Genomic DNA, 26,830 nt, shown 5'->3' with positions numbered 1-26,830 from the left:
AAATAACTTCTTTCATTGTTCAGATTCTAAAGCAGGATAAGCTTCTGTATCACCAACCACTGCTGAGTTGAATGGAAAAGTTTATCTAAATGAGTATAAGAAAATCAAGTTCCCCATTAGTTAGGACTTTCTTTGGAGCCTTGATTTTGTTGGATATAACACAAAATAATGAGGCTTCCTGGAGAAGGCAATGGCACCCCACTCCAGCACTCTTGCCTGGAAAATCCCATGGACGGAGGAGCCTGGTGGGCCGCAGTCCATGGGGTCGCTAAGAGTTGGACACAACTGAGCGACTTCACTTTGACTTTTCACTTTCATGCATTGGAGAAGGAAATGGCAACCCACTCCAGTGTTCTTGCCTGGAGAATCCCAGGGATGGGGGAGCCTGGTGGGCTGCCGTCTATGGGGTCGCACAGAGTTGGACACGACTGAAGCAACATAGCAGCAATGAGGCTTCCCAGGTGGCTCAGCAGTAAAGAATTCGCCTGCCAATTCAATAAGACAAAGGTTTGATCCTTGGGTTGGATAGATCCCCTGGAGGAGAAAATGGCAACCTGCTCCAGTATTCTTGCTTGGGAAATCCCATGGACAGAGGAGCCTAGCAGGTTACAGCTTATGGAGTTGCAAAAAATCTGAGACGACTTAGCAACTAACAACAATAACAACAAAAAAATAAGCAGATAGGGAAGGGACTATAATATAGGCTTCATGCATTGAGAACTTCATCAAGAGAATTCCTAAAGCAAGGAGGCTTTGAACGAAATTATGCTAGAAGGATGGAAATAGTTTAGATATGAAAAAAAAAATCAGTGGTATTTGTTTTTGTAAAGCACTGTATTTTTTTCCATTAGAAAAGCAAGCAAGTTGGATACAGTTTTCCCAGTTCCACCTGCCCCTGTGTCCTTGAGGAGGTGAGAGCATTAATCCTGGACAGGAAAGTCTATGCCATCTGGGAAACTTCTTGATAACTATCATTTTGTCAGTGTCAAAACTAACCTGAAAGTAAGTTAGGGTGTCCAAAGGTCTCCTTAATCATGTAGTTAGAATGTTTCATTTGATAAACATTACCTGGGTTATCGTGTTAAAAACGGTTGGAAAAAATTTTGAAATCACTGGTCGATAGAATTGGTTTCTACAGAACATTTATTTATTTGAGGACTGCTCCTGAGTTTAAGCTGCCCTTCTTAACGTAACATCTGTTATCACCAACTTATGACGACTGTGGTAAATATCTTACTGACACAATTTTTTGTGTAATTATTAAGATATGCTTGTTCGTGCACACTCAGTCACTTTATTCGTGTCTGACTCTCTTTGACCCTGTGGACTGTAGCCCACCAGGGTCCTTTGTCCATGGGATTCTCCAGGCAACAATATTGGAGTGGGTTGCCATCCTTCCTCCAGGGGATCTCCTGACCTGGGACTCCAACTTGTGACTCCTGCATCTCCTGCATTCAGACAGGTTCTTTACCCACTGAGCCATCTGGGAAGCCCAAGATATGCTTAAAAGGTTCCTTTGACAGGTTCTGGGGAATTTCTGCATTATAAACTGCATTTAAATGGGGAGAAAGGGAACATAACTGCAGCTATGAAATTAAAAGACACTTACTCCTTGGAAGGAAAGTTATGACCAACCTAGATAGCATATTGAAAAGCAGAGACATTACTTTGCCAACAAAGATCTGTCTAGTCAAGGCTATGGTTTTTCCAGTGGTCATGTATGGATGTGAGAGTTGGACTGTGAAGAAAGCTGAGCGCTGAAGAATTGATGCTTCTGAACTGTGGTGTTGGAGAAGACTCTTGAGAGTCCCTTGGACTGCAAGGAGATCCAACCAGTCCATTCTGAAGGAGACCAGCCCTGGGTGTTCTTTGGAAGGAATGATGCTAAAGCTGAAACTCCAGTACTTTGGCCACCTCATGCGAAGAGTTGACTCATTGGAAAAGACTGATGCTGGGAGGGATTGGGGGCAGGAGGAGAAGGGGACGCCAGAAGATGAGATGGCTGGATGGCATCACTGACTCGATGGACATGCGTTTGAGTGAACTCTGGGAGTTGGTGATGGACAGGGAGGCCTGGCGTGCTACGATTCATGGGGTTGCAAAGAGTCGGACACAACTGAGTGAACTGAACTGAACTGAACTGACGGGAACATTGGGAGAGGGGAGGAAGAAAAGGACAAAGTCTGTAGTTTGTTTTTTTTTTTCTCTCTCCATTGCGAATTTTCAAAATGCATAGTGTGCTCCCAGGCCATTGGTTCCGTGTGGTTTCGTGCTTTCAGCCCCCTTTCTCCTTGTTGCCTTGGCCTGTCTGACATCCCGTGAAATGTGGGGCACTGAGAATAGAGCACCTTTCTCAGTGCCTTGTATGTCTGACAGTGCACTAAGTACTTGGTCTGCATCACCGTGTAGCCTCACAAAAACTGCGTACAGTGGGAACTTTAACGTTCTTACATAGATGAGGATGCTGAGGTTAGAAGAATTGCAGAAATGGCCCGAGATTCCACACCTGGTGAAAAATTCAGAGGACATTGTTCTCTTCTTTGACTTTGACTTTGCTACTGTGGAGGACTCACTCCTCCCTGAATTGTTATGCGCTCTTAAATTTCATGACAACACGTCTGACGTTTCTTCTTGCTTTCAGCCACGCCTCCATAGTCTCCTGGTAGACCCAGCTTTACCTCTCCAGCCATGAAATCTTGGTGTTCCTACCTGTTCTTAGACTCTCTCCTTTGCACTCTCTTCCTGAGCTTTCAACTTAAATTACTATCTTTGTGCTGTGTGTATGCACTCATTTGGGTCCGATTTTTCATGACCCCATAGACTGCAGCCCGCCAAACTCCTCTGTTCCTGGGTTTTTCCAGGCAAGAATACTGGAGTGGGTTGGCATTTCCTCCTCCAGGGGATCTTCCCAACCTGGGGATGAAATCCATGGCTCTCTCATCTCCTGCTTTGGCAAGCAGGTCCTTTACCACTGCGCCACCTGGGAAGCCCATCTCTGTGCTGCCGACTTCCATTTCCATTATTTCCTTATTTCCATTCCAGATCACATGTCTGAGAATCACACATGTCATCTGTTTGATCTTTCTGCTTCAGTGTACCCCTTAAATTTGGCATGGCCCATAGAGTTTTCCCCTTGATTTTCTTCGGAGATTCTGTAACTTAGGAAATGGCAACATCCTACACCCAGTGGCCCACATCAGAAACCTGATTATCATCCTCACTCCTCCTACTTCCTCATAGCGCTCATTCCATCACCAGCATTTACTGACTCTCAAATGATTTTCATCGCCATTTTCATAATCTCTAGTCTCCCATGGAGAGTTTGCTACAGGGAGTTTTGTTCTCTTCTAACGTGCTTTCTGGCCTTGCCAGGTGGCTCAGTGGTGAAGAACCGCCTGCCAGTGAAGGAGACACGGGTTTGGTCCCTTTGTTGGGAAGATGCCCTAGAGAAGGAAATGGCAACCCACTCCAGTATTCTTGCCTGGGAAATCCCACGGACAGAGGGGCCTGGCAGGCTACAGTCCATGGGGTCACAAAGGCAGACTCGACTTGGTGACTAAACAACACAACAAATATTGCTTCCTATCTAGTAGCTTGAGAACTCTGTCTAAATTGCAGATTTGATTATTTTACCTGCCTTTTTAAGTTATTCCTGATTACCCTCAGGATTAAATTCATATACCCCTGCTTAAGTTGGTAGCCTCATTTTTTACCATTCTTTTATGCTAGTTCCAGGAATGTTCTCTTGCTTCTGGGCTGAATACACATTATTCTTTCTGGTAGAGGTGCTCTTCTCTCCCTTTCAGATCACTGTCGCCTTCCTGCCCTTCATAAACTTAGTCTGGCTCCTTCACGGCCCTCCCTGACATCACCCAGCCTCTGTCCGCCAGATGTATCTTGTGTTCTCATAACACCACACACTTAGTCATCTTTCATAGCGTTTATAGCTATAACCCTGTCTTTTCTCCAAAACCATGTCTCAGACGTACAACTGTCTCCTTTTCGTTCCCACTTCAATTCATTCCCATAGGCATTTCACATTTAACTTTCTAAAACTAAACTCTTGTTTTTTTGTTTGTTTTTTCCTCCAAACCAGCTGTTCCTCCCAGCTTCCCCTTCTCAGGAAATGGCATCTGTACCATTTCATCTAGTCAGGCCAAACCCAAAGTTGTCCTCAGTTCATTAATGTTCCACAGCCCGCATCCGCAGGGTTCATCAATAAACCCTGTTTCTCTACCTTCAGAATGTGGTTAGAATCTGACCGCCTGTTGCTACTTCTGCTGCCACCCTGGTCTGGGCCAGGGTCTCCTGGGCCAGCGGACGCCTACTGACTGGTCTGCTGCTAAGCGGTCTCCTGCTGCAGCCCTTCCTCCCCTAAAATCTGATCTCATCACAGTAGCCGGAGTGATCCTCTAAAAAAGCAAACCAGATCTTCTCAGTCCTCTGCTCAGTCCTTCCCATCTCTCTCAGAGCAGGGGCCAAAGGCCGCGCATTGGCCTCCCTGGTCTGCCCCACCCCACAACTCCATCTTCACTTCTGATTCTGTCTCCTTCTACTCCCTCCCTGCCCTTTTAAATTTTCATCAGGTCTCTGTTCAGATGTCATCTTTTCAGTGAGGCCTTCCATAACCATCCATCATAGAGGAGCTCACCCACCCTCTTTAATTGTTCTCCATAGCACTTATTACCATCCGGCTAATTATATCTTTTCTGACTGTTCTTCTTAACTAGAACGCGGAGTCCATGAGGGGAGAGTCTTGGTCTCTTTTGTTTCCGCTGTATTCCCAGCATTTATGCAGTGCAAGGCCCCTAGTGGACACTCAGTAAATCTGTAGGGAAATGAAACTGAAGTTGTCATGGATTTAGTAGTTTTGCAGACCTGGCAATCGCACATCCCGTACTGATGAGCATTTTGAGTGCTCGTAGTTATACCACTCCTTGGCCTCAACTTCCCAATCTGTAATATAGGGATGTGCTTACTTCTCAGGTTGTTTATTTGTTTAGGAAGATTAAATAAAATAGCTCTGTGAAGTGCTTAGCTCAATACGTTGCCCATAATAAGCTGTAAATTGAGAGAAATTGTTGCAACTGATACTCTGCTGATTCTTGTCAGAAGACATCATTTAATTGCATGTCCACCAGGTTTTAAATTCAAGTGTATCTTAAACTTGCTTTTGTGACAGTAATGATAATGTGCTTGCCAGAGTTGAGGGGAAGGGATGAAGGAGGGGGATCGGGTGAAAGTACTCAAAAAGTACAAACTTTTAGATGTGAGATGAAGAAGTTCTGGGGATGTATTGTAAAATAATAACAATGGTGACAGTACTGGTTAATAATAATAGTGCTTACTGAGTGCCAGGAATTCTTCTGTGAGTCAGTGCTTTTCAGTAGAACTTTCTGCAGTAAAGGAAGTATTCTGTATAAGCACTGTAGAAAGAGCCACTAGCTACCTGTGGCTTTTGAGCTCTTGAAATGTGACAGTGTGACTGAAGAACTATTAGGTTGGTATAGAAGTAATTGTGGTTTCTGCACTGTTGAAATTTGCCATTTGATATTGGAATATATTCTGAATAAATGTAGTTATGTTATATATCATTTTAACACACATTTCTCATTTTATGTTTTTTTTTTTTGTGAATGACTTATTACTTGCTGCTTATTTTATATTTATTTTAGAGTACGAAATGATGTTAGACAAAAAGCATATTGGAACAATTTTCGTATTTAGTTCAAAATGGGTGGGAAAGCAGCGGAGACAACTCGCAACATCAACAGCATGTTTGGCCCAGAAACAGCTAACGAACATACAGTGCGGGGGTGGTTCAAGAAGTTTTGCAAAGGAGATGGAGCCTTGAAAAAGAGGAGCATAGTGGCCGGCCATCAGAAGGTAAAAACAACCATTGTGAGCTGTCATCGAAGCTGATCCTCTTACAACTACATGGAATTTGCTGAAGAACTCAGTGTTGACCATTCTACAGTCTTTTGGCCTTTGGAGCACATTGGAAAGGTGAAAAAGCTCAATAAATGGTACCTCATGAACTGACTGGAAATTTAAAAAAAAAAATCTCGTTTTGTAGTGTCTTCTCTTATTCTATGCAACAGCAATGAACCATTCTCATTCAGATTGTGATGTATGGTGAAAGTGGACCACTGATGACCAGCTCAGTGGTTGAACCAAGAAGAAGCTCCAAAGCACTTCCCAAAGCTAAACTTGCACCAAAAAAGGTCATGGCCACTGTTTGGTGGTATGTGGCTGGTCTGAATCCTAATGAAACCAGTACATCTGAGAAGGATGCTTAGCAAATCAGTGACATATACTGAAAACTGCAATGCCTGCAGCTGGCATTGGTCAGCAGAATAGGGCATTGGCCCTATTCTCCACAACAATGCCCGACTGCATGTTGCACAACCAACTCTTCAAAAATTGAATGAATCGTGCTATGAAGTTTTGCCTCATCCGCCATGTTCACTGACCTCTCACCAACTGGCTACTACTTCTTCAAGCATCTCAACAACTTTTTGCAGGGAAAACACTTCTGCAACCAGCATGATGCAGAAAATGCTTTCCAAGAGTTTGTCAAATCCCGAAGCAGAGATTTTTTTGCTACAGGAATAGACAAACTTATTGGCAAAAATGTGTTGACTATAATGGTTCATATTTTGATTAATAAAGATGTGTTTGAGCCTAGTTACAATGATTTAAAATTCACAGTCCAAAACTGTAATTACCTTTGCACCAACCTCATAAATTTTTAATTGTATTTAATTTTAAATACTTTAGATTTGAATAACCACATGTAGCTGGTGGCTACTGTATTTGAATTCCAAAGCCCTACAATCTTTAAATGCATTAATTCATTTAGTATTCATGACAATGCAGAGACTTTTGTAGAGTTAGAGATGAAGAGATCAGGTTTCTCAGAGGTTGCCTAAGACTTCACAGCTTGTCTGAAGCAGAGCTGGGATTGAAATGTTAAATCCTTGGGTAATCTGGCTGCAGGGGCTCTACTGGCACCTCATTTGTGTCAGTCTCAATAACTGAAGTCCCACAGGCCAGGGGTCAAGCTGACATGTCTGTGTTCTTCTTGCATGGAAACTGAGAAAGTGAATTTCTGTTCCTGTCCCAGTGAGGTATCACTCATAAAGTGGAAAATTCCCCAAAGGAAAGGTTCCTAGATTCTCAACCACTAAGCTCGGCCACTCAGCCTTTGTATGCACTTCCTTTCCAGACTTAAACTTGCTAACAGTGCAACAATAGGAAATTGCTCCATTCTAACATGTTGCAGCTCTCTGATAAAAGTGAAAATATGCTCTGTCTTTCCCCCATACAACATCTTAAGTGTCTGTTTCCAAATCTAGGATATTTGGGACACACTTACTCCTTTACGTGCCTCCTGTTCCATTATGGTCCTTTGTAACTAGTGAGCCACCAGCTTGCTAAGCTACTAAGTCGCTTCAGTCCGACTCTTGGCGACGCCATGGACTGCAGCCTACCAGGCTCCTCCGTCCATGGGATTTTCCAGGCAAGAGTACTGGAGTGGGGTGCCATCGCTTTCTCCAGAGCAGGAGCAGGAAAAGAAAGGAAGAAATTATTTAGAAACATAAATGTGTACATGTCAGACCAAGGAAGAAATATTGGATACTCAGCTTTTGTTATTTATTCTGAACCCATAGTTGGTATTTTAACTCCCTTCTCTAGTACCTGTTGTATATTCTCTTTGCCCTCAATAGACTCTCAAATGATGTAGGTTTTTACCTGACTACAACAGCAGTTATTGGGGTATATGTGTTCTTAGTGATCCTGTTTGTATGGAGTTGCTTTTGACTCTCATTATCTTTAGATAATGATGTGGCAAACCTAGGAGGTAGTCCAGGTTCCAGACACATACCTCCTTTTCCTCACTCTGTAGCAGTAATCCTGTTTACCCTTGGTAATTAAGGTTCATTGCCCCAACCAAATCTGTAACCTCAATTTTTGTCTGTCTGGTCAGTGTCATGAGAAGCTCAAAATTGCTAGGTTGCTGTTTGAAGTGAAGTGAAGTCACTCAGTCGTGTCCGACTCTTTGCGACCCCATGGACAGTAGCCTACCAGGCTCCATCCATGAGATTTTCCAGGCAAGAATACTGGAGTGGGTTGCCATTTCCTTCTCTAGAGGATCTTCCCAACCCAGGGATCGAACCCGGGTCTCCTGCATTGCAGGCAGACGCTTTACCGTCTGAGCCACCAGGGAAGCCCGTTTAAGCTCCCAAAATCACTGAAGGCATTGTTGAGTCTCTGGGTGAAATCAGTCTTCTCTTGGATACTAAGACTGTTAGACCTGCAGAGCTCGAGTTGCAATCATGGCAGAAAAAAAAATGCAAGTTGGTCGTTAGGTGTAAGTGAGGGAGGGCAAGATTCACAGCTAATTCAACTTTTGTCCCTTGGTTGGTTTTCTGGCTATTGGAGAAACACTCTCATGTATTATTCACTGGTTACCCTCATGCTGGGTGACATTAACCTCATGGGTATTGTTTCTCCAGCAGCACTGGAACTGGATCTTCAGCAGATGATCTAGCATTTTTAGGAGATCATCTTTCTGGATAATGGGGTACTTGGGAAGCCCAGTATATCCCATTAGTGTCAACCCATTTCTGTCCTTTTTTTATTCTGAAATCTTGAGTGAGATACTGTAGTGATAAATAAGGCATTGAATAATTCTGTAGATTTTGACAGGCTTAGTGGATAGGAATGCAATTTTATTAAAATCAGAATTAACGTCTTTTCGTATGAGAACTAACAAATGGCCACTGAAGGTGAAGGATATCTGCCTGAAATCAGGTATGTTTTCATAAAGTTAAGATGAGTTATGAAAGTTCATTTTGAGTTGGCACTTGGAGGCACATGCAAAGCAAAATTAAGTTGAAAGGAGATCTGAATGAGTTGCAGTCGTTTGTCACTGACTCAGTATGACCTTGGGCAAGATGCTTAATCACTGTGAACTGCCCATTTCTCACATCTGTCAAATTGGGATAATGATACTTGTGTATAGAAGGCTTTGAACCACTCAGATGAAAGGTTTTGTGCAATTGCAACGTGTTTGTTAATAACAACAGTAAAAATCTTCCTCTCACTCTCCTCTCAGCCTGACCTGTGTTTAAATCGAGCAGTACATAAAAAGATTGCCTGTGAAATGATGTTCTCGGCATTTATGCTGTCGCATGCTCTCCTAGCATCTAATACATTTCCTTCACAGCACTTCTCACAGCTGATGATAGTGTATTTGACTCTTTGAATAGTACTGTTTTCCTCCACCAAACCCCAAACCCCAAGAGACCAACAGGGACTAGGATAGTCTGTTTACTAAGGAATCTCCAATGCCTAGCACAGTGCCTGCATGCAGTAGGCATTTGGTAAATATTTATTGAATGGGTGAATAAATAGAAGAGGTAAATAATGGTTATTTCTATAAGTTCTGCCTAAGAAACAAAGAAAAGGAAAATAGAGAAGAAAATAAAGCAAACAACAACAAAGCCCAGAAGGCAAATCAGCAGTTTGGTTCCTTTACCCGTCTCCCGCCACTCCCCCACCATATTGGAATTCTGTAACAAATGTGTCATTCCTTTGGTCATAGTCTTATAGTGGGATTGGTGCCATGAGGAATGATCGGAGTAATTTTCAACAGCAGAAATGTTTAGTAACAGATGTACACAAGATGAGGTTGCCTCATTCAACTGCTATCTGTGGGACAACTCTATTCCAATAGGACATGTCCATTAGAACTAGACCAGTGGCAGTTTCCCACAGGTTTAAATTTATTCATTTTCAAAAATTTTCTGAAAGGCTTGAAGAGGGAAAGATGTTTCCATGTCCAATAATGGTGTATTACAACACCTGGGCAAACTGAGACGTCCATTCAGTGTGTCATAATGTTCAACAAGGAAGTGTTCCTTCCCTATTACGTGTTTCTGTCAAGAGTCAAACTAAATAATGGCACTAGGAAACTCACTCAACTGCAAATAATTGAGTCCAACAGAGTTCAGTGCAGATTGTGCAATTGACAACAGAAACTGGCCTGAGATGAAGGGTATAATCCATGCTGGTCATCATTCGTGTGTGTGACATATGTGTTTTTGTCCTTTTTTTTTTTTTTTTAAAGGTCATGGATAGTATAGTAAAGTCTCTAGAAAATATAATGTGTCTCCATTGCAATTAGGTTGTAGTCAGTGAAAGCGTAGTGATTTGTAGCCTGGATGTGCCTTTCAGTGAAAACTTCTGCAAGCTTTTTTGCTATATATAGGTGGAGATAGTGTTGGCCTATATAAATTTACCCAGTGCATGACCAGTTGGGTTGGTGGTGTGTCATAAGTTTGGGCCAACCTCCATAAATGTCTCAGCAATTATGCTAAATGCATTATGCTGCCTGGTATCCAGTTGGGACTCTGTAAATATTGTTGAATGAATGTTCTAGGACCAGTTGAGACAATTCTGTCTGGATTCCCAGCATGAAAGTAGGTCCCACAGCCTTAGATCATGAATTGGAACTTGGGATACTAAGCATACTGAGCAGAACACAAAGCATATTGCTTATCACCACTGTGTACCCATAATAAACTTCTCAAGGCTGTGTGATATCCAAAATATAAATCATTAGGTGTATGTTCTTTTGGGAGCCAAACATCTAACAGTGGCTGTTTTGGAGAGAGTAAATCCATCTTGAGTCTTGGTCCAGTTACAAGAATGACTAATTTTATACTAGATTCTCACATGATTCAAAAGTGTGTAAATGACTCAGCCCATTAATATCCTTCACTCCTGTGATCTTCTCTCCCAGTGAAATAATAGCTATAAGGCAGTAATGATGATTGGAGGAGGAGACCTTGACTTTGTCCTGTGGCAATAAAATGACACACTGAGTAACTGCATATGTGTACAGTATTGTTTGAAAGAAATGAAGTGTGTGATCATCATATAAATATTACAGATTTTAGTTTAAAGTATGCTAAAAATAATACATAGTTTCAGTATGGGTAAAGACCACGAGTTTGCCTTTTGTTCCTACCTTTATTTCTTTTTCTGAAACAACGAGCCTCTGTTCATAGGGACAAGCCACCAGAGATCTGACTTCATTGTTACAGTCAGCTCCTTAATTGCCTTCCCTGGCTGACATAAGACAAATACTAAAGTCACAGGAATGTTGGGTTCCCATTAAATGTAGCTAGACATTCTCAAGTGCTTTTGAACTCAAACTGAGCAGTTAGTTGGAGAGTCTCTGGAAGATTTGGCAATATGTATTTTGTCTTCACTGCTCCATCATTTTGAAACACTTCATTCAACAAAAATCTGTGTATTTTGAAGTCAGCACTTTGTGCCTATCTGGCTCTTGGTAAAGTCTCCAGTGACCCAGTCACTGAGTCCAACGGACACTTCTCAGTCCTTCTTTAGCTTGACTTCTGTGCAGCATTTGACAGATCTTGAAATATCCTAGACGTTTGGGACGTTGTCTTTTGGTTATCCTGTTAATTCTTGCACTTTTTATTTCTTGATCCTTCAAACTACCCCATAAATTCAGTATTCTTCAGAGTTCTTGCCTTACTCTTTTTTTTTTTTTTGGTTTCTGTTTATTTCCTCTCCTTGGTAATCCCATTCATTTCCAGATTTCCATTAAAATCCATGCCCTGATTTCTCTACGTGGGTGTTCATGTCAGTCTGTGGAGCTGCAGGCCTGGGTATCCAGCTACCCTGGAGATACATATAATGATAATCACAACAATAACACCTACGCCTCACTGACTGTTCTCTATGACAAATAGCTCACCAGAGCTGTATTGCTTCATCCCAGCTATTCCTGTCCGCAACATTGGGAGGGAAATCCTGTTACTATTTTCTGTCTACAAGTGAGGAAACTAAGGTTAGATGCATTTAGTAACTTTTCTAATGTCATTCAGTTAGCAGAAGAGCCTCATTTTTAATCTCAAGTCTAGAGCCCAAGGTTTTCATTAATACTGGGGATTAGCATGTCAGAATGGAATCCTTTACTTTCCCCTCTCTTCCCCACACTCTCCTTTCCCTGTTATTCTCTGTCCTGTTTGGAAGGACCATATTTCATCCCTAAGGTAGATGTCTAGGGATTGCACTTGACCCAGACTGTGGATCACAGTAGTACTTTGCTTTTTTGTGTTCACAATATTGACATCTTGTTTGCATTAATAAGGTTAGGTTTCAAATTCCTGGCTTCAGGCTGATAATGTATTGTTTGGTCTATATGTTGTTTTAAAGACCAAAAGAAAAAAAGATCTCACCGAAGTCTAGATTTGTACCTTTTCCTTAGAAACCTGGACTTGCTGTCACATGGCATTGGTCCCCCAGAGCTGTGGGGCAGCTTCATCTCACCTGGGGCTGCTGCTGGCTGCTTCCGCATGGTGCTCACCACTCCCTGTTGTCCTTGCTTCTTGGGGGTTTCCTCAGGTCCGTGCATGTGCAGCCCCATGGGCAGTTAGGACCCCTGGTAAAGACTCCTATGCTTGTGCAGGTAGTCTTCTTCCCTCTCTAGTTTTTGCCCTAGTACTTAAAGTGAAAGTTGCTCAGTCGTGTCTGACTCTTTGCGACCCCATGGACTATACATACAGTCCATGGAATTCTCCAGGCCAGGATCCTGGAGTAGGTAGCGGTCCCCTTCTCTAGGGGATTTTCCCAATCCAAGAGTTGAACCCAGGTCTTCTGCATTGCGGGTGGGTTCTTTACCAGCTGAGTCACCAGGGAAGCCCCAAGTACTTGAAGGATTTCCTCAAATGAAATCTGCTACTTGCTTTCTCTTAGTGTTTCTGATTTATGTTCCCCCACTGGTTCCTTCTCAGTCCGCAAACATGTTGAAGACTCTGTGCTAAAGTTGGAAGGAAAGAAAAAAAAAATATGTTCTGTGCGCCAAAGTTAAACACAAACGTGGCATATTTAAGTCTTCATGGCATTGACAGCGTTCCAGATTTCTGATTAAGAAGTGAGAGAAACCCAAGGCCTAGAAGGATTGTCCCCAAATCCACAACTTAGGGGCCCAGACCTGTCTGACCTTGGGGTCCATGTTCTTTCTCCACCATCATGTCAACTTCACTTAAAGCTACTATTGACTGCTCTACGAATAAACAAGTGTCCTTTGCTCTCTCCCGCGATCTGCTTCCCATCTCTTTCTCCTTCCCTTGCTGCCAAACTTGATTCACTTGCTGATACGGTACCCCTTAGTCCCTCTTCTCACATCACTAGAGTAGAATTTGCCGTCTCTGTAATTCACTTGTTCATCAGTGTCATTTGAGCAGCTGCTGAAACATAGAGTATACTGGGCACCATGAAATGATCCTTGCCTGAGAGAAGCTTTGCAGGCTAGTAGGTTGAAACAGATAAGTAGTTCCAGTGCAGTGTACCAGTGCCTGGTAATTAAATCCAGTGGTTTCTTTTTAGCCCTTATCTTACTCGAGCTCTCCTGCATCGTTTTTTCCAAAGGACAAGCGTCTCTTAAGGAAATTTTCTCTTTTCTTTTCTTCTTGGACTGGCCTTAACTCCTGGTTTTCTTCTTCACTTTTTTTTTTTTTAAAGAATTCCTTTTGCATTTCTCTTCTTTTTCTTCATATGCTGTCATTTTAAATGTCTCTCCAGCTGCTTACTAGATCTTTCCATTTAGATGTTGTCCAGACGTTCAGGATTGCCCTCTCTTTCCTCAAGAAAATTTTATGTAATTAGTTGCTCATATTAAAAATCTTGAAGTCATCATCAGTTTCATGTCTTCCTCTCACAAAATGACTCAGTAATTCTGCTTCAAAAATAGCAATAGAATTTGATCAAGTTGCCAGCCCCTCTGCCATTAGTTAGCATAGGCCAGTAACTTCTTTTTCCTTTCCTGTCTTAGTGCATCCTCGATGCTTTAACTACAGCAATCTTTTTCTTTTTTAGAGAAAGAAAATTGTCATGGTGTTATCACTTTATTCGTTACAGTATTTTAATGTCTTTCCCTGCTGCCTATCAGATCAAGCCTCACTTTCACAGCCTGGCTCCCAAAGCTGTTCACTACCTACTCCTGATCAGCTTTTCTGGTCTTCTCTCCTGTTTAGCTACACAGAGAAGGCACTCACTTGATAAGTGGGTGCTACTCAAAAACATGACCTTTTCTTTCCAGGACAATATTAAATTCCCATTCTGTTAACTGTGGTGTCTGCTAAGTTTACTTCTCGGTTAGTTTCTATCATTTAAAAATTATAATGGCATAAAGATTAACAGTCTGTAGGCTATTTTTAAAATTCTCTCTTAAAATTTCTTTAACCCAGTGTATGAACTGAATTGTGTTCTCCCAACATTCATATGTTGAAGGCCTAACCTCTAGTATCTCAGAATGTGTTTGGACATAGAGATAATCAAAGGTAAAATGAGGTCATTGGAGTGCTTCCTTTTAATGTGGTGACTGGTGTCCTTTCAAGAGAAGAATATTTGGACACAGACATGTACAGAGAGAAGACCGTATAACAGGGAGAAGATGGCCATCTACAAACCAACTCTGCTGTCACCTTGGTCTCAGATTCCTAGTCTCCAGAACTATGAGAAAATACATTTTTGTGGTTTAAGCCATCTAGTTTGTGTTACTTTGCTATGACAGTCTTACCAGACTAGTACACCCAGTGACTTAAAACTCAGGTTTTAAGTCTTGTATCCAGGCAGTTTATCCTTAGGAAAAGGATGGACTAAGGCTCTAATAGATCCTCTCCTCCCCCTCAGACTTCTTGGAGGTATTTTTGTGTTTGTCTTAGGAAAAGAGGGCCATCCTTACTTTTTCAGACTAGGTAACACTTATGGTCAACTAACAACTCAAAGAATGGCTTTTTTCTTTCCTCATTTGGGATTCTGTGTCTCTTTATCTTGAGAATACAAACAATGCAAGAAACCATTAAAAAATAGAATTAATCCCTATTTATTGCATTGATTTAAACAGATAATGAGTTTAATATTTTCCAGGCTCTCATTTTGAGAGCTGGAGTACAGTAAGTTCTCTTTGCAACAGATAGCTATGCCAACTGCAGCATCAAGTTTCCAGAGAAGGTATTTGCTGCAGTGAAATTGTGTGCTTTACAGCAGTTCTCTGGAGGTTCTAGCTGTGGGGGAAGAAAGTACTCTGAATCGCTAAGTTTGATGTATTCGGGTTTTCCTTGTCATACTTCAAATTGCTACATTGTCAACTCCAAAATGCCTCCACCCCCTGCCCCAACACTTTTCTACCCAACTCCTCAGCAGTGGTTGTATTTGATTTGGGGAGATGAAGTATGTTGAGTGGGTTAGAGACTTTGTTGGAAAAGGACATCTGCAGTTACTGATATCTGCTCAGATTAGCTCTTTTCTGATCATGGAAGATTAAATAATAATTTCATACTAATCAAAGACCTTGAGAAGCTTCATATGTATGCTTTTATTTTACAAATCCAGAAAGGGAGCCCCTTATTCTTTTTTGAGAACTCATTTATTTTCTGTGTCTGCTCTGTGCCCTCTTCTTGCTACAGCCTTGAACTTGTTTCATCTTGTTCTCTCCAGTGTAGAGACAGAGAATAACTATGCACTGGGTAGAAGCAGTTATTTTTGTGGTATTAGGCGTTATTCGATTGATTGTCTTTGTACCTTCTTGTTTCCAAACTGAGCTTTATTGTTTCTTTAGCCTTATAGGACTTATTTTAAATTTTTAATTACATATAACTTGTCACTAAAGCCTCGCCATGTTTTTCACACCTCTCTTTGATGATGGATCCGGCACTGGTTGAGCTTCATCAGTGCAATGAGAAGACAGTCATTTCCTATACTCTGTACTTTACATGTAGATTTAGGTATTTTGATTTCATATAGATTTAGGTATTTTGATTTCATGCTTAATTTTCATTTTTGATTTGGCTAATGCATAGCATGCATAGCAATTAAACAAAAGAATATTATCTAATTCTTTGCTCCATGACAGAAGATAATCAAAGCAGAGGACTTACAGATAATCTTTTGACTTTGAATGGTAAAATATGATGCTTTCAACATTTTTGCATGTTTGAAAATTTTATAATAAAATATTGGGGGAGGGGAGAATAAAGATTGAGAGGTTAGCCTTGAACAGACTAGGGGCACTTACTCCTGGTGACCGCAGATGGTGGAAGTTCAAGGTTAAAGTCTCCACTCATTTTGTGAAGGAGGAGCCAGCCTCACCTGCCGGGGCCGAGGACCAGAGAAGAGGAGTGCTGGAGAGAATGCAGGACAGACTCGAGAGGAAGGAGAGGGGACCGCATAGACCTAAATGAAAAGAAGGCGCCGTCACGCTCAGGTTCTGGTGAAGGTGGAGGACACAGTTGCGCGGTACTTGTCTGGACACGGCAAGTCAGCAGGGCAACGAGGGGATAGTGTAAGAAACCAAAGGGTAGGTGGGGTAAATGAGTTTCTCTGCTGTCCGCTAGCAGTCTGTTTCTGAAACAGGGCCCTGCCCCCCTGGTTCTCTGTTGAAGGAAATTCTGTTTTCTACCACTATGTTTTTTGAATAAAATGCAAGAAAAATACTGTTACAAGACTGTGTCATTGTTAACATTCAACTACAGTAATTTTATTGTCCTCCTCAGGTAAAAGAAGAACGTTCAGAGAAAATACCTGATCTAAAATTATTAGTGGAGAAGAAGTTTTTGGCTTTACAGAATAAGAATTCCGATGCAGACTTTCAAAATAATGAAAAATTTGTCCAATTTAAACAACAGCTGAAAGAACTAAAGAAGCAATGTAAGTCAGCATGCTTTGCTTTGGTTTGGCTTTTTTAAATTAGGGAACTGACTGGATTAACAGTCCCAGAAACTGATTTTTATAGAGTTTGCTTATCTGCTTGGCTTGATCTTTCTAAATCGCTTTTTTATTGTTGTTGCAATTCTGTATTTTGTCTAACTTTTGGTTCAAATCAGCTATCCATTTCTGAAAGCCAACGGTTTCCACAAAGTGCTAAGAAAATTCCCCAGCAGGTAGAGAAAGGTACACTGTTATTGTCCCACTGCTGAGAAAGAAATTGGGAAAATAAAACTAAAAGCTGTTTTATTAAAATAGCAAAGGTAGTTTTCAAATTTTAAACTGCTGTGCCAAGCTTTAAAATAACTGTATCTTGATTCTAGTTTTTCTGTTTTAGAGTAGCAGGAGCAATGTTTTCTCAAATGTGAGACCAAAATTCTCTTGATCTCTTCTGTCTTGGTGGTAGTATAAATTCCATGTGATTTTCATTTTTTTTTTTTTTTTTTTGCCTTCCCAGGAAACTTTATTATACTCAGGGTTTTAATGCACATAATTTTAATTTAAAAATGAGAGTATAAAAATTATTAGTTGTACCCCAGAAGTCTTGAAGACAGTATTGGCAGAAATGTATGTTTTTTGTACAGTGAAGTACATTTCCTTTTTTTCCTCCCTTTTTCCCCATATAATCCACATACCAATTTTATGTAATTTTATTGTTTTTACACTAGCATCAGTCGTTGTTCTTTAGGTTTGAGGCTCTTTTATTCCTTAGAGAATTGAAGAAAGTAATTTTTTTTTCAAACTTTGGTTTCATATCACCTTCATTTGCATATACATGGGACAGGAATGCATGATACAAGATAAATTTACTTCATGTTCATATTTGTATTTAGCAGAAGGATTCCTATTTTTAAATAGGCCTTCTTTTAAATATAAGCATTTTCTTTAAATTGATGCTGAGATCTCAAAAAATAACTGAGGAAGCAGCTTTACTTTTGTCTATTTTACAAATAACTTAAGTTTCACAATTTGGAATGTTTTGCAATCATGATGAGACTTTTCTTTTACTGTAAATTTAAATAGTAAGCATTTTCCCCACATTTCAAATCTATGTGTTTTTTTGGTGGTGGTTGTTCTTCATTGAACAGCACAGCTACCAAATCTCTCTAAATTAATTTGTACTGTTTCCCCAGATGGATAACAATTCTCCAAATAGGTAATAATTTGCTAGTGCCTTTCTGGTCTAGATGCTAGTGAATTGAAGTTTTTGCTTTGGTCAAAATAACCAAATCATTTTATTTTTCTTCTTGGAGACAATAATCACAAATTATGGCAGATTTAGCATCTGATCATAATTCTTGATTTTTTTTTTAGATATTTTATAATACAGATTAAAGGACAAATATTCAAAAACAGAAATTTCTTCCCACTTTGTTATTGTTTACAAAGTTATTATTCCATAAGAGAAAACTATAAAAATCTTTAGAATCATATACTCATGTGGAAGTGCCTTCTAATTAACAGTGTGTATTCAACAGAATTATAATTATTGGAATTATAGTATCATTTCTTTAATTCTCTCTAAAATGAGGAATGAGGGAGAGGTTTCCCCAGGCCAGCAGTATACATCATTTGTCTGGACAGTTAAACCTTACTACAGAGTAAATTTATATTTAAGAAAACTTCCTTATATAGGGTTTCCTTACATATGGTAACACTAGAATTAAGAGAACTTTCCTTTTATGTCTCCTGAAGTAATCTTTTTAAAAATTTTAAAATATCAAATGGTGAAACAAGCAAAATATTAATACTCTTTTAAGATACTCTGTAAGATGTATATACTTTACTTGCAGAAATGTGATTTTTAGTGCATTATTATTAGCGCTATCAGTTAAACTGATGCCATGCCTCCTGGATTTCATTTCTTTTAATGTAACGCTAGTGAGGATGTTGGTTAGCACGAGGCTTGTGCAGTTTTGTGGAGCCAAGTCAAAGAAACTATGATTTATAAAGAAGCTGGTGAATCTATTTATTTTGAGAGATTTTCTGAAGGCAAGGAATTACAATAGTAATTTTGTGGATTTTTTTTTTAAGATTGGAAAAGACAAGCCAGGGAGAGATACTTGAATCTAGTTACCTATTTTGACGAAGGCTAAAGCATTTTTATGGTCTGCACATAGTAGAAGAGTTCTTCCAATGAAAATCACCCCACATTTTCACCAACTTTATTATTCAAGAACATAAATTGCATGGGATTACATTTTACCAGATAAGGATTTAATGAAAGAAATACCAGGAAGCTCTTAGGCGGGGGGGGAATCAAGGAGACTGAAATGAGGAGGTCTATCTGGTGCCCTGACCTGAGGAGGTGCCCTCATTTCTCAAGGCAGCTCTGCCTACAGCAGTTAATCCTGCTGCAGCTCAGCGGCTGGTTCTCAAAGTGACTGGTGTCAAGAACCCCTTACATTCTTAAACTCACTGAGGGCCAGGGACTCCCGTGGTGGTCCAGTGGTTAAGACTCTGCTTCCAATGCTGAGGATGCAGGTTTGACCCCTGGTTGATTAGGGAACTAAGGTCCCACGTGCCATGGGGTGTGGCCAGTTTACGTGTGTGTGTGTCTGTGTATAAACAGCATATTTTTTAAAATTATTTTTTATTTAGGTCCCCCAGACAGCTTTTTAACTTTTCATAGGTTGTAGCTGTTGGTATCTAAATAGAAATCAAAACTGAGGAACTTAAAAAATATTAATGCACTTAAAAAAATCAATCATAAGTCCATTACATGTTAATAAAAAGAACACAGGGAGGCCTGGCATGCTGCGATTCATGGGGTTGCAAAGAGTTGGACACGACTAAGTGACTGAACTGAACTGACTGATGACATATAACTAGGTATTTTCCAAACAAAGAAAAATTAGTGGGAAGAGTGGCATTATTTTACATTTTTGCAAGTCTTTTCAATTTCTGGCTTAATAGAATGCAGCTGGGTCTTCATATTTGCTCATGCATTTAATCTGTTGTGCATTGTTTTGATTGATGATTGATTTTTTTTTAAGTGTTTGGGTTGAACCAAAGAAAGTCCAGCTTCACACATAGGTAGTTGGACTTGCTGAAAGGATCTTGCAGACCCCCTGAAATTCTCATTTTGAAAACCACAGATTTAGGCCAAGGGTCAGTACGTATGGCCCCATTGGCCAAATCCAGCCTACACCCTGTTTCTCTGTGACCTGCAACCTAAGATTTTTCTTTAATATTTTTCAATTGTTGGGCGGAAAAAAGTCAAGAGAAGAATGTGATGTGAAAATTAAATTATTCAGATTTTAGTGTTCATATGTAAATTTTTATGAGAATCTAGACACATTCATTCATTTACATGTTGTCTATAGGTGCTTTACATCATAATGGCAGAGTTGAGTGGTTGCATCAGAGACCATCTGACCCACAAAACTTGTTTTTACTATCTGACTCTTTCCTGAATGGTAATTAGAAATAAGGGAAGGTATTTTTGTTGTTGTTAACTTTAGATTTTTTTCCTGCTGCTGCTGCTAAGTCTCTTCAGTCGTGTCCGATTCTGTGTGACCCCATAGATGGCAGCCCACCATCTACTCTGTCCCTGGGATTCTCCAGGCAAGAATACTGGAGGGAGTTGCTATTTCCTTCTCCAACGCATGCATGCATGCTAAGTCGCTTCAGTTGTGTCCGACTCTGTGCGACCTCATGGACAGCAGCCCACCAGGCTCCTCTGTCCACGGGATTCTCTAGGCAAGAGTACTGGAGTGGGTTGCCATTTCCTTCTCCAAGACTTTTTCCTAAGTACCATGCATTTGTCTCAGGTATATTCAGAACACCTTGTGTGCCTGCTGTATATGAATCTTTGCAGCTGGTGCTCTGAGATCAAAATAAGGCAGAGTTCCAGGACCTGGAGAAGATAATATATACAATTCTGGTAGAGCCATGAAAGCAAATATCCAAGCAAAAGCAAAGACAAAATGTCAAAAACAAATATTATACAAGTGGGCCTTAATGGAGGAAGAACAGGAATGCAGATTTTATCTGCGTTGGTTGATAGGGGTTGCCTGGAACTATGTGTTCAAAATGCTTCGGAGGCTGGGTTCAGGCCTTGCAAGAAAGGGTGTGCTGAAGGATTGTGGGAAAAGAAGAGAAGCAGTGCAGATATCTGGTATTTACCATCTCTAGAATATAACAGCAGCAGATGAATTATACTCATTTGAGGCTATGCTTACTCTGAAGGTCACATACTTCAGTTGTACACAGTAAGGTTTTTTAGTAGTTATTTGTGTCTTGCAGATATTGCCAGGCATTCAATCCATCTTCTTTGGGCAAATTGTTTTCTGTGTGGGTACCCAGTGTCCTAAGTATTAGAGATATTATGTCTGCCTCAACTTCCTAGGATTATTACCAAGGTTAAATGAGATAGTAGATCTTTGCAAACTCTGAAACTTTACATTTAAGTTATTATTGAGAAAGAGCTAGTAAAGCATAGTGGAAAGAATGTGAGTTTAGCAGCCAGAAGACCTGGGTTTGAGTCAATAAATAAGTAGCCTGATCTCTGTACCAGTACCACCCATTTTTCTTAGGGCTAATTCTTAGAGTCATACAAATCAAGATTGTGATTGAAGATAATTTTTATATTTGGTGGCAGTGATGATAAATGAGCCAGGAAACAGTTTTCACAGAAGAGAATTCTGTTCCCCTAAATGGTAATCATGGTCTTACTAACCCAAGTTGTAAAATAAACAATATGACTTGGTTTAGGGCAGACAGAACCAGACCAAGTTGGATAAAATTATTTTAATATACCTGAACAGTATATTCATATTGTAATATTCTCTCTTCCTTGTCTCTTTTACTTAAACAGTTTACAGTATTGCAACTCATGGTTTCCTGTGATTTTAACGTCAGGAGAACTTAATTAGAATAGGCAGACAGACGCCTCTGTATAAATGGGCTTCTCTGGTAGCTCAGCTGGTATAGAATCTGCCTGCAATGCCAGAGACCCCAGTTCAATTCCTGGGTTGGGAAGATCGCTGGAGAAGGGATCAGCCACCCACTCCAGTATTCTTGGGTTTCCCTGGTGCTCAGATGGTAAAGAATCCACCTGTAATGCGGGAGACCTGAGTTCGATCCCTGGGTTGGAAAGATCCCCTGGAGAAGGAAATGCCAACCCCCTCCAGTATTCTGGCCTGGAGAATTCCATGGGGTCCCAAAGAGTCGGACACAACTTTCACTTTCTGTATAAACACTTTCTCAAGTTTTCAAGTAATCTTTCTGGTGTTCCTTATTCATTATATAATTATATAATTAGGAGGCATTGAAAGTTTTAGTATAGGTCAGCAAGGCAGAAATCGAGGGAATTTTACAATAGTTCATACTTAGGAACCTTTACAATTTAAGGGCATCACTTTGTTGTCAAAATAGAATTTACTCTAAATCTGAGAGCTTTAGTATTAAATAATAGGAAATGTAATTTTGATGGTACCTTTAAATGTTAAAAGAGCATGTCTTTTTTAATGCATATTTGCTAATCTGAAGGTGTTCACCACAAATTTAACAGTATACTTAGGTCATATATGAGATATGCAGAATACGAGATACAGAGATAATTGAATCCATGTGTGAAACTCAGAAATCAATTTAAGTGATACATATATCTGGACACAGAAATCATTATCACTTCTCATAATACCACACACACAACATAGGAATTCACACTATAATCTTGTAAATTATATGGGTTTAGAAAATAACTGTGTGCCATCACTTGAAACATGCTCATTATAGGGCTCAAAACTGATAAAATAGGGAGTGGCCATTCACTTCACAAAAGATTTGCTCACAGATTCTGTTAGATAGGGAGTTCCTTAGGAATACTAGAATAACTTTACTGTTCCTTGTGGGTTGCTTACCCCATCCTTCATCATCTGTTCAAAGCCACAGTGTCATTCCACGTGAGCAGGGCCTTCTGTATTTTGCCTACTGCTGTATTCCTTGAGGTCTAGGTACCTGGTATGTAATGCACAGATCCTTGATGGTCACAAGAGTCTTCAGGAGAACTGCCATATACTTGAGAGCTTGTGCTTAGTTGCTCAGTCGTGTCTCTTTGCAACCCCATGGACTGTAGCCCACCAGGCTCCTCTGTCCACGGAATTTCCCAGACAAGGATGCTAGAGCGGGTTGCCGTTTCCTATTCCAGGGAATCTTCCCGACCCAGGGATTGAACCCGCGTCTCCTGCATTGGCAAGCAGATTCTAGGAAGCCCACACAAGAGCTTATGCCCTACCTAAAGGAGATGCCTGCAACCTGGCCAATCCCTGCTGCTATGAGGGAGGGTGGACACAGTGTTACCAGATCTTCAGGTTTTTGGGAAAACCCAGAAGTTTAGCTGATTATTTTTCAGTTACTAAATTTTTGAAACACTGTATGAACAGAACTGTCAGTTTGTGAGCTTTGATTTTGCCTCCTTGTAATACCATTTTTCACTGCCTTGCTAAGCACTTAATGGGACATCAGTATTAATTTGGCCAATTAACAGTAGATTATGATTTCTTCAAGGAAAGGGATGCTTTTATTTAAAGATACTTCAAAGTAAGGCCAGATTGTGCATTTCCTGCCATTTGGGAATGTGGAGTAGGAACCCAGTGGATTCTGTTGAAAAGCAGGTGGAGATTTTATGTTGAGGGGCCAAATAGGGGAATCCCTACACCAGTTGCAGATGAACAGTAGAGTTTTAGGGAAGATGAGCTCTTTTGAGGATTGGAAATGTGTATGTGAGTTTTGAAGCCTACTAGAAGGAGAGAGGTGAGGAAGAAGCAAAGGAGGTGCTTAGATACACATTGGATGTGTTTAAACTACACCAGGTGTTGGCCAACCTGAGTTAATGCTGATCCCCTTCAACCTATAAATGTCTTTGTCGTGCAATATAACTGTCTATCCAAACAACATATATTGCTGGGCTGCAATTAACCAAAGCCCAAGACCCTTTAAGGTAGGAATAGTTTCTCATTCATCTCTGTGTTCCTTTTGTTCCTTATCTAGTTAGAGCTCAGGTAATATTTATAGAACAGAATTATTCAACTAGAAAAAGAGGGTCAGAATCTAGTTAAGGTAGTCTGATGGTAAAACGTCTTTTCCCTTCGATACTGTGCCATCAGTAGAGAAGAAAAGAAGAGGAAGAAAATTGGCATACATGGCTTTGGGATCTAAAATCAGCAGCAGAGGGTTAATAACTATATTGCCTTTGACAGTCCTTTATTTTTTTAATTATTCAGAAAAGACAGCATGCATGATCCTGTGTTATAACCTGTTATAGTGATATGTTGGTGTAAATGTATCATATATGTAGCAACACATAGTTTTTAACACCACAGCAGCAGCATACTCAGGAATTGATGCTCACTTACTTAGAACATTTAAGCAAACTTATAAAAGTTTAGGCTTGCTCTCTCTTCTATAGACAATTTTTCATCTCTGTGGCCCTTAGTTGATCTTCATTTTTTCTTTAATATTGATGATACCATCACCATTCATTTGCTGGATGACCACTAACGGTTGGGAAATGCTAAAAGTCATAAGTTTCACAACAGAGATTGATTTTTCCACAGTGGATTATATCCTGAGGACTCATGCTCATTGAGTGAAATTTACGCCCTGTGCAAATGTTTTATTCTTTGTGTATTTGCCTCTCTCCTTCTTCCTCTTTGAGTCATTCTGTCTGATTCTTTTGTGGCTCTTTCCTCCCTTCTGCTTTCTTTGTGTTTCTCACCCAGATGGTTTCTCTTTCCCGTAGGTCTTTACTTACATCAGGGGTAGCTAAGTGCTACCATTCCCATCTTAATGATGAAGCAGCTTCCGAGAGATTAAGTGATATGCCCAGGGTTACAAAGTTCATAAACAGTGGAACCAGATGACAGGAGATGCCAAGGGGAGAGAGAGTATTAGAAAGAGATGTAACTATCCTCTCTCTTCTGTTTCATACAGTTATTTCCTAGGAAGTTTTACACTTTAAAGCAGATTTGGGGTTCAGTTGAGTTGCTCAGTTGTGTCCAACTCTTTGCGACCTCATGGACTGCAGGACACCGGGCTTCCCTGTCCATCACCAGCTCCCGAAGCTTGCTCAAATTCATGTCCATCGAGTCGGAGAAACCATCCAACCATCTCGTCCTCGTCCCCTTCTCCTCCTGCCTTCAATCTTTCCCAGCATCAGGATCTCTTCTAAGGAGTCAGTCCTTCGCATCAGGTGGCCAAAGTATTGGAGCTTCAGCTTCAGCATCAGTCTTTCCAATAAGTATTCAGGACTGATTTCCTTTAGGGTTGACTGGTTTGATCTCTTTGCAGTCCAGGGGACTCTCAAGAGCTAGTGAAACTAATTCCGATCAGATTGATTCTCTTGTGGTGGAGTTTTAATCAGGGCATTAAGCTATCAGGGAGCTCTTTGGGAGTGAAAAATTGGCTTTTCTACATGTGTGTTGTAATAAGCAATAAAAGATGCCCGTATACTCCACCTTCACTCCAGAGTTTCCCCTAGTCTTTTAGGAAAATAGTATGCAGTTCAGTTCAGTCCCTCAGTCGTGTCCAACTCTTTGCGACCCCATGAATCACAGCACACCAGGCCTCCCTGTCCATTACCAACTCCTGGAGTTTACCCAAACTCATGTCCATTGAGTCGGTGATGCCATCCAGCCATCTCATCCTCTGTCATCCCCTTCTCCTCCTGCCCCCAATCTCTGCCAGCATCAGGGTCTCTTTTCCAGTGAGTCAACTCTTCGCATGAGGTGGCCAAAATATTGGAGTTTCGGCTTCAACATCAGTCCTTCCAATGAACACCCAGGACTGAGCTCCTTTAGGATGGACTGGTTGGATCTCCTTGCAGTCCAAGGGACTCTCAAGAGTCTTTTCCAACACCACAGTTCAAAAGCATCAATTCTTCGGTGCTCAGCTTTCTTCACAGTCCAACTCTCACATCCATACATGACCACTGGAAAACCATAGCCTTGACTAGACAGACCTTTGTTGGCAAAGTAATGTCTTTTCAATATGCTATCTAGGTTGGTCATACCTTTCCTTCCAAGGAGTAAGCGTCTTTTAATTTCATGGCTGCAGTCACCATCTGCAGTGATTCTGGAGCCCCCAAAAATAAAGTCTGACACTATTAACACTGTTTCCCCATCTAGTTCCCATGAAGTGATGGGACCGGATGCCATGATCTTCGTTTTCTGAATGTTGAGCTTTAGGCCAACTTTTTCACTCTCCTCCTTTACTTTCATCAAGAGGCTTTTTAGTTCCTCTTCACTTTCTGCAGGGTGGTGTCATCTCCATATCTGAGGTTATTGATATTTCTCCCGGCAGTCTTGATTCCAGCTTGTGCTTCTTCCAGCCCAGCCTTTCTCATGATGTACTCTGCATATAAGTTAAATAAACAGGGTGACAATATATAGCCTTGATGTACTCCTTTTCCTATTTGGAACCAGTCTGTTAACTGTTGCTTCCTGACCTGTATACAGGTTTCTCAGGAGACAGGTCAGGTGGTCTCGTATTCCCATCTCTTTCGGGATTTTCCACAGTTTATTGTAATCCACACAGTCAAAGGCTTTGGCATAGTCAATAAAGCAGAAATAGATGTTTTTCTGGAACTCTCTTGCTGTTTCTATGATCCAGCAGTGGATGTTGGCCATTTGATCTCTGGTTCCTCTGCGTTTTCTAAAACCAGGACGTCAGGAAGTTCACAGTTCATGTACTGCTGAAGTCTGGCTTGGAGAATTTTGAACATTACTGTATTAATAGAAGTAATAACCAGGCTTTGTACGATGACTACTACATGTGGTACTTAATCAGTGCTAGTTGAATTATTAATGCACAGGCATTGTTTGAGGGCTTGCCTATAAAAGGTATTTGTATACTTTATATACATTATTGTTTACTTCTCACAGTTCTACAACTGTACCCATATTATAGAATAGAAAATGTGCAGAGAGAGGTGAGATGGCTTTCCGAAGGTCATAAGTGCTGAAATTCAAACCCAGGTTTAGGTGACACCAGAGTTCATGTTCTTTCCCTTGTATACCAC

The 26,830-nt window shown here is 40.6% G+C and overlaps 1 protein-coding gene and 1 non-coding gene across 8 annotated transcripts in view; one reads left to right on the top strand and one right to left on the bottom strand.

Annotated features, from left to right (window-relative positions):
• NSMCE2 (NSE2 (MMS21) homolog, SMC5-SMC6 complex SUMO ligase) overlaps positions 1-26,830 on the top strand; it is a 237,704-nt gene that overhangs the window by 62,499 nt on the left and 148,375 nt on the right. For 6 of the 7 annotated variants that reach the window (XM_061438633.1, XM_061438628.1, XM_061438630.1 and 3 more), the window contains one exon: positions 16,596-16,749. In XM_061438633.1, the coding sequence (XP_061294617.1) occupies positions 16,596-16,749 (154 nt within the window). Of the gene's footprint in view, positions 1-16,175; positions 16,385-16,595; positions 16,750-26,830 lie in introns of all 7 variants that reach the window. The other variant, XM_061438635.1, reaches the window with a different exon arrangement.
• On the bottom strand, positions 8,159-8,230 carry TRNAC-GCA (transfer RNA cysteine (anticodon GCA)). Its single transcript has one exon. It is a non-coding gene; the product is annotated as a tRNA-Cys (tRNA).

Source organism: Bos javanicus, chromosome 14, assembly GCF_032452875.1.
Source record: "Bos javanicus breed banteng chromosome 14, ARS-OSU_banteng_1.0, whole genome shotgun sequence".
Lineage (NCBI taxonomy): Eukaryota > Metazoa > Chordata > Mammalia > Artiodactyla > Bovidae > Bos > Bos javanicus.
The sequence above is the reverse complement of the archived record's forward strand: the minus strand, read 5'-3'. Positions and strand labels throughout refer to the sequence as shown.